This window comes from Schistocerca serialis, chromosome 3 (genome assembly GCF_023864345.2).
Source record: "Schistocerca serialis cubense isolate TAMUIC-IGC-003099 chromosome 3, iqSchSeri2.2, whole genome shotgun sequence".
NCBI classification, from domain to species: Eukaryota; Metazoa; Arthropoda; class Insecta; order Orthoptera; family Acrididae; genus Schistocerca; species Schistocerca serialis.
Genome location: NC_064640.1, coordinates 106,694,998 through 106,703,518, shown reverse-complemented (window position 1 = coordinate 106,703,518; position 8,521 = coordinate 106,694,998). Strand labels below are relative to the sequence as shown.

The 8,521-nt window shown below is 39.5% G+C and overlaps 1 protein-coding gene across 1 annotated transcript; it reads right to left on the bottom strand.

Moving 5' to 3' along the window:
• Positions 1-5,913: 5,913 nt before the first annotated feature.
• LOC126470707 (SCAN domain-containing protein 3-like) lies at positions 5,914-7,226 on the bottom strand. Its single transcript, XM_050098709.1, has 4 exons — positions 7,127-7,226; positions 6,866-7,044; positions 6,661-6,818; positions 5,914-6,493 (listed from the first exon to the last, which is right to left on the bottom strand). The coding sequence occupies exons 1-4, from the start codon at positions 7,224-7,226 to the stop codon at positions 5,914-5,916; spliced, it is 1,017 nt and encodes a 338-aa protein (XP_049954666.1).
• Between the last annotated feature and the right edge of the window lie 1,295 nt (positions 7,227-8,521).

The following is an 8,521-nucleotide window of genomic DNA, read 5'->3' as shown; positions in this document are numbered from 1 at the left end:
GTAGAAACCCTTGGGTAACAGAAGAAATATTGAATTTAATTGATGAAAGGAGAAAATATAAAAATGCAGTAAATAAATCAGGCAAAAAGGAATACAAACGTCTCAAAAATGAGATCGACAGTAAGTGCAAAATGGTTAAGCAGGGATGGCTAGAGGACAAATGTAAGGATGTAGAGGCTTATCTCACTAGGTTTAAGGTAGATACTGCCCACAGGAAAATTAAAGAGACCTTTGGAGAAAGGAGAACCACTTGCATGAATATCAAGAGCTCAAATGGAAACCCAGTTCTAAGCAAATAAGGGAAAGCAGAAAGGTGGAAGGAGTGTATAGAGGGTCTATACAAGGGCGATGTACTTGAGGACAATATTATGGAAATGGAAGAGGATGTAGATGAAGATGAAAGGGGAGATATGATACTGTGTGAAGAGTTTGACAGAGCACTGAAAGACCTAAGTCGAAACAAGGCCCTCGGAGTAAACATTCCATTAGAACTACTGGCAGCCTTGGGAGAGCCAGTCCTGACAAAACTCTACTATCTGTTGGGCAAGATGTATGAGACAGGCGAAATACCCTCAGACTTAAAGAATATAATAATTCCAATCCCAAAGAAAGCAGGTATTGACAGATGTGAAAATTATCGAACTATTAGTTTAATAAGTCACAGCTGGAAAATACTAACACGAATTCTTTACAGACGAATGGAAAAACCGATAGAAGCCGACCTCGGGGAAGATCAGTTTGGACTCCGTAGAAATGTTGGAACATGTGAGGCAATACTGACCCTACGACTTATCTTAGAAGAAAGATTAAGGAAAGGCAAACCTACGTTTCTAGCATTTGTAGACTTAGAGAAAGCTTTTGACAATGTTAATTGGAATACTCTCTTTCAAATTCTGAAGGTGGCAGGGGTAAAATACAGGGAGCGAAAGGCTATTTACAATTTGTACAGAAACCAGATGGCAGTTATGAGAGTCGAGGGGCACGAAAGGGAAGCAGTGGTTGGGAAGGGAGTGAGACAGGGTTGTAGCCTCTCCCCAATGTTATTCAATCTGTATATTGATCAAGCAATAAAGGAAACAATAGAAAAGTTCGGAGTAGGAATTAAAATGCACATTGTAATTCTGTCAGAGACAGCAAAGGACTTGGAAGAGCAGTTGAATGGAATGGACAGTGTCTTGAAAGAAGGGTATAATACGAACATCAACAAAAGCAAAACTAGGATAATGGAATGTAGTCTAATTAAGTCGGGTGATGCTGAGGGAATTAGATTAGGAAATCACACACTTACTGACTTAAATGAGTTTTGCTATTTGGGGAGCAAAATAACTGATGATGTTCGAAGTAGAGAGGATATAAAATGTAGACTGGCAATGGCAAGGAAAGCGTTTCTGAAGAAGAAAAATTTGTTAACATCGAGTCTAGATTTAAGTGTCAGGAAGTCGTTTCTGAAAGTATTTGTATGAAGTGTAGCCATGTATGGAAGTGAAACGTGGACGATAAATAGTTTGGACAAGAAGAGAATAGAAGCTTTCGAAATGTGTTGTTACAGAAGAATGCTGAAGATTAGATGGGTAGATCACATAACTAATGAGGAGGTATTGAATAGAATTGGGGAGAAGAGGAGCTTGTGGTACAACTTGACTAGAAGAACGGATTGGTTGGTAGGGCATGTTCTGAGAAATCGAGGGCTCACCAATTTAATATTGGAGGGCAGCGTAGAGGGTAAAAATCGTAGAGGGAGACTATGAGATGAATACATTAAGCAGATTCAGAAGGATGTATGTTGCAGTAGGTACTGGGAGATGATGAAGCTTGCACAGGATAGAGTAGCATGGAGAGCTGCATCAAACCAGTCTCAGGACTGAAGACCACAACAACAACACTTCACGCAAATGCCGGGATGGTTCCTTTGAAATGGCACGGCCGACTTCATTCCCTGTCCTTTCTAATCCGATGAGACCGATGACCTCGCTGTCTGGTCTCCTTCCCCAAACAATCCAATCAAAAAAAAAAAAAAAGTTTCCCAGTCATCAGGATAAATATGAGTCATGTATGGTTTTCAGGGCAATCTTATACCATTCTTCCTACAAAATAGTGGCAAGTTCAGGTAAAATTTTAGGTAGATAGCAATAAAGGAACGTTTTTTTCAATACTCGGTATGTTCAAAAAATTTAAAACCTGAGGTAGGCACGGTCATGACATAATGTTTGGCCTTTATCAACCCTGAACCAAGTTCAAGCAACAGTCGATTACTGCTGCATTTGTGTGAGCATTCCATATCACCATATTTTTACCAAAACACGATATATGCATTCTTAGTTACGCAAAATGCGAAATAATTACTGTCTGATGCCTCAGCTCGCTTTATGCAGAAAGTAGTTAACAATAATTGAGTGTAATGGTTGCTTTAATCGATGTTACTCATTGTTGTAACAATATTTACTGGTGGGAATAGTATTGCGACCAGACTACATTGTTGTCAGAACATCTGCAGTTTACTTTTAGTCAAGTGTTCACTAGATGCTCACGTGTATGCCTACAAAGAAGTACTGAAGTGGGAATGAGACTCGATGATGAGTCCTGTGATTCTGAACACAGCATACAGGTCAAAGAATTTTCCGATAGGAGAAAATTCAGCTCCAAGCAGGGCTTACATCGTCCTGTAAATGCAAACGTGGACTTCAGGTTTAGCCTTCGAAAGCTAAAGGAATGAAAGAATGCTTAGCTGCTGAATTCTGCTATGAACATATTGCCCACTTTCATAACCACGTGGCATTGTATGAAATCCATCAAGATAAGTTTCTATTAAAATTTCTTATTCTTTTTCCACCTCAGCATAGAGCAGTGGTCGTCAAACGTTTTTGCTCAAGGGCCAAAACTACCAATATGATGTGGCACCTTGGGCCGCAGATTTCCAGTTCTTTTTACTCACTGGCAAACCACGTAAATGGCGTATTATGAACCTCCAATAGATTAGCTAGAGGTTTAGCACTGACTTTGTAGCACTTAAAATCGTTAAAGTCGATACCACTCGCACCACTACGTGTAGAATGTTCTCTGTTTCAGATTACTGCCACCTTCAATGGCCCGTAAATTGTTGTTGCAGTCCTGAGACTGGTTTGATGCAGCTCTCCATGCTACTCTATCCTGTGCAAGCTTCTTCATCTCCCAGTACCTACTGCAACATACATCCTTCTGAATCTGCTTGGTGTATTCATCTCTTGGTCTCCCTCTACGATTTTTACCCTCCACGCTGCCCTCCAATACTAAATTGGTGATCCCTCGATGCCTCAGAACACGTCCTACCAATCGATCCCTTCTTCTAGTCAAGTTGTGCCACAAGCTCCTCTTCTCCCCAATTCTGTTCAATACCTCCTCATTAGTTATGTGATCTACCCATCTAATCTTCAGCATTCTTCTGTAACAACACATTTCGAAAGCTTCTATTCTCTTCTTGTCCAAACTATTTATCGTCCATGTTTCACTTCCATACATGGCTACACTCCAAACAAATACTTTCAGAAACGACTTCCTGACACTTAAATCTATACACGATGTTAACAAATTTCTCTTCTTCAGAAACTCTTTCCTTGCCATTGCCAGTCTACATTTTATATCCTCTCTACTTCGACCATCATCAGTTATTTTGCTCCCCAAATAGCAAAACTCCTTTACTACTTTAAGTGTCTCATTTCCTAATCTAATACACTCAGCATCACCCGACTTAATTCGACTACATTCCATTACCCTCGTTTTGCTTTTGTTGACGTTCATCTTATATCTTCCTTTCAAGACACTGTCCATTCCATTCAACCGCTCTTCCAAGTCCTTTGCTGTCCCTGACAGAATTACAATGTCATCGGCGAACCTCAAAGTTGTTTTTCTTCTCCATGGATCTTAATACCTACTCCGAATTTTTCTTTTGTTTCCTTCATTGCTTGCTCAATATACAGATTGAATAACATCGGGGATAGGCTACAACCCTGTCTCACTCCCTTCCCAACCACTGCTTCCCTTTCATGCCCCTCAACTCTTATAACTGCCATTTGGTTTCTATACAAATTGTAAATAGCCTTTCGCTCCCTGTATTTTACCCCTGCCACCTTCAGAATCTGAAAGAGAGTAAATTGTGACACTGTAATTGCCCGACGAAATGTGTCTGCGTTGTCTTTGTGAACAGATGGTTAATAACAGCATATGGACTTAAACGTATTATGTAACATGAGACACGATCACAACTGTTTTCTACATGTTTTGCAAGTCATTTTTCTTCAACTAACTCGACTGAACCAACGACAGCCTTAATTGTATTTCATACTATATGAGGTACCTGGCATTGGATAGATATGTACTTATTCCAATCTCATGTTATTGTGTCTCACACTCTGTCGTCCATCTCGACTTACCCCTCACTCACCATCTCTTCACCCCCTTTACCTGTCCATTTCGCACTCCCCCTGTATGTGTCCATGTCCTCCTCCACCTTCTATCTCCACATTACCATCTCCCGCCCCAATAAGACGTTGCCTTTGTTACCCCACAATATTTCTTTACAGATTGCAAAATAATGTGTGTTATCAGTGTGGCTGAAATCGATCCGAGTGTTTAGGAGGAGAAGTGGAGGATAAACACACACACACACACACACACACACACACACACACACACACATATTTTTAAGAGCTAATGACTATTTCTTTTAACAAATATGTACCTCGTATGACCGTCTCAATAATGCGTATTCAAAAATCTGACGCACTTTCATTTAGTATTGATACAATAGCTAATAATTGGTACGAGGCACACGCACCCATTTGTTGTCAGCACTGAGAAACAAACAAAATATTTCCATTATTACGTCCTCTCCCACGGCAACTACAAATCTATCTGCCCCTGTACCAAGTGGCACCTGTAAAGGTGATAGAACAACTTTACGCGCTCCTACTTACAATCCTTCCAGTATATTTTTCATTTGACGAAGGAGGCAGGTCCAGCCGACAGCTGTAAACCATTTATTCTTTACCGGATTTGGATATATATCATTTATCGTACTTCAGAAATGTAAACATTACAACCTGTTGAAATAGTTCTTTCGGAGACAAACCACTCGCAACTGTTGGATGTATGTAACTCTTTCGCCAAATAATACTGCTGTGCAGTTGCTGACAACAATAAGCCATGTTTATAACATTGAAATTCTGCAATACAGGGAAAAATATATTCTTAAATACCCGTCCACCGGTTTGACAACTATTATATTATGAGGGATATATTCGTAGGAGACCTACGAGTAGTTGTCACGTTGTCAACAATTACATTTTTAGTCAGTCTTCACAGGAGTCGAGTGTTGAGACTGACTGGAATAATTGTTGTGGTAGCGCGAGTCAATGATGACATGTGCCATTCACAGTGTTTACGAGTGTTGAAAACTGCATAAAATGCTGCTGATCAAATTTCAATAAACTGGAAAAAAGCATACAGTGCATCTAATTCACTCCAGTTTAATTATCTGTGTGAAAATAAAATTCACATGTCTTTCACAATCTTACAATATTCATGTAGCTAGGCAGGAGCATATGAAGGGTGAAGGGAAGGAAGGGAATCATTGGTAATTTTGAGCCACTACCAAAAACAAATCTGGGATCAGTGTATCTTGTTCCTGAAATTAATTTTAAATAACTTTCATGCAAGATTAGATGTATTATTAAAATATTACGTTATTCAAATGGCCACAAAAACTTTATTATAATTGCATTAATCTCAAACTTTCAAAAAATGTAGAAATAAATAAGAAAAGGACAGATGCGATGAACATGCAACAGGCTATGTAAGAAAGCTACAGGTCTCTTATTGACTCTGGTTTTTATTCATGATAATTGCAAAACAAACGTAAATACAAAATATAATTTTTCATTAATGTGGCTTGTGGTGTTGAACTTTTTTGGCTATGTCGTCTATATCCGTGTCGTCTGGGCTGCATGCAATCCTCATTGCGTCTTCTAAATGACTGGACAACCGATTACAATATTTTTTTTCCAGATACTTCATTTTTGAAAATGAAGCTTCACAAAGATAAGTTGAAGGAAACAGTGTTAAAATGAACTGTACACAGTCTTGTAAATTTTTATAATTGTTAGGCACACATTTGCAAAATTCAGTGTTCTGTTGTGTTTCACGATGTTCTATAAACAGAGCCTTATGCTGTGTATCATGCTGAAGTTCGATTATTTCATTTAGCAAGTTAGTTTTAGGAAATCCAAATTGGCAGAAAAATTTGAGATCAACATGCCAAGGGTTCTCTACGAGAATGAAACAGCTTCGAATATTTCCAACATCTGCAAATATGTTTTTTATTTCTTCCAAATAGGCTTCCAAATTTTCTTTCACGTTTTGGTAAATAGTTTCGGCGACAGTTAAGCCTGATCGGAGCATAGCAACAGTCGGAAAATTAGACAGATCTTCGAGTTCATTTATATTTATAATTGCAGTTTGGCTTCAAATGCAAATATTTTGTTAGTCATTTGCCCAATTATCTTATTTGGTCCTTGTAATTCCAAGTTCAGTGTGTTGAATTATTGTGTAAAAAAAAAAAAAAAAAAAAAAAAAAAAAAAAAAAAAAAAAAAAAAAAAAAAAAAAAAGAAGAGGCTGTAAGTATCCACCATTCATCACCATCAAGTTCAGGATAATTTTTGCCACTTTGTTGTAAGAATAAAATAATTTCAGATTTTAAATTGACAAACCGTTCCAGCACTTTTCCTTTGCTTAGCCATCTGACGGCGGTATGTAGGAGAACATCACTGTAACAAGCTTGCAATTCCTGCAGAAGTTCTTTAAATTTTGGTGATTAAGTTCACGGGCACGAACGAAATTTATAACGCTTATAACCGTTTGCATAACATTCTTCAATTTCGTATTTGAAATTTGACATGCCATACTTTTTTGATGCAGTAAGCCGTGAATGTAGAGTAAATTTGGCAAATTCCATTCCTTCTTAATCAGTGCTATCAAACCATTGTTGACACCCGTCATTGATGGACAACCATCTGTACACACTGATATTAATTTGCTCATAGATATGTCATTTTTTTTTTTTTACAAATTCTTTAATTGCATCCACAAAATCACATCCTTTTGTGTGACCATTCATGGTTATAATTGCTAAAAAATCTTCCTCTATTACCCCATCATTTGTGCAGTAACGCACAAATAATGAAAAGTGAGCCATCGAAGCTAAATTTGTACTGGAATCACGTGCAATACTGAAGTATTTGCATAGTTTGACTTAATTAATTACTGCCTCAAACATATATTTTGAAATATCTTCTATACGACGTCGACAAGTAGATTCTGAAAGTGTGAGCTTATTTATTTCAGCTGATATGTGTCTACTGTTGGAGAAGTGGCTCTGAGCACTATGGGACTTAACATCTAAGGTCATCAGTCCCCTAGAACTTAGAACTACTTAAACCGAGCTAACCTAAGGACATCAGGGGCACCAAAACTTAGTTTACGACTGACACACTGACACGACAAAACTAACAATGAGGCGGCTGCGGTACTAGCCCGCAGCCGACAAACGAGCGGCCGTGGGCACGCGGCGCGTTTGATGCACGACTCACATTGTTGGCTAACAGGCCGCTTACGCCTTTAGCGCTGCGGAACACCGGCAAGTGACGCGTTAAATGAATGTGGTGGATGGTTTTCAGTTACCTAATTATTTCCCCGACTTTAATCACAATTCTACGCAGTTTCCGTAAACAAAACGTCGCTACGCCAGACAAGTAGATAACCAACGCTACCCGTGCGAGAACGAGGAGGGTCGCGGGCCGCACGAAAGCATAATTTGGGCTGCATGCGGCCCGCGGGCCGCAGTTTGACGACCACTGGCGTAGAGTGATGGACCGAGCATGCAAAAAGGAAGAAACCAGTGACAGTGATGGATACCATTAGAAACAAGAAGAGTAAAGTTATGCCTGTTCGTGCTTCTACTTTCCATGGAGTGTCTGGCGTGTCAAAGGATAAGTTATCCTACATAGCAAGCAGGCTCCATGAAGACGGAAGGTTGCCAAATGAAAGGACGCGATGGAACAGGCAAGGATCATGAGGCGGTAACTACTGCCATTAAGAATGATATAAGAAAAATATAAATGCAGAGAGAGCCACCACGGAAGCGGAAAGTCTATGAGAGGATATTTGCCTACAGATCTCACAGTAAATAAAATGTTCAAGAGATTCTGTGAAGAAAGTAAAACTTTAGGGCTGTAACAACGCTCCTCCATCTATATTGCCGCCCGGAGTGGCCGCCTGGTTTGAGGCGCCATGTCACGGACTGCGCGGCATCTCCCGCCGGAGATTCGAGTCCTCCCTCAGGCATGAGTGTGTGTGGTGTTCTTAGCATAAGTTAGTTTAAGTCAGTTTAAGTAGTGTGTAAGTGTAGGGACCGACGACCACAGCAGTTTGGTCCCTTAGGAAAAACACACACACACACACACACACCCCTCCCCTCTATATCTACAGCTA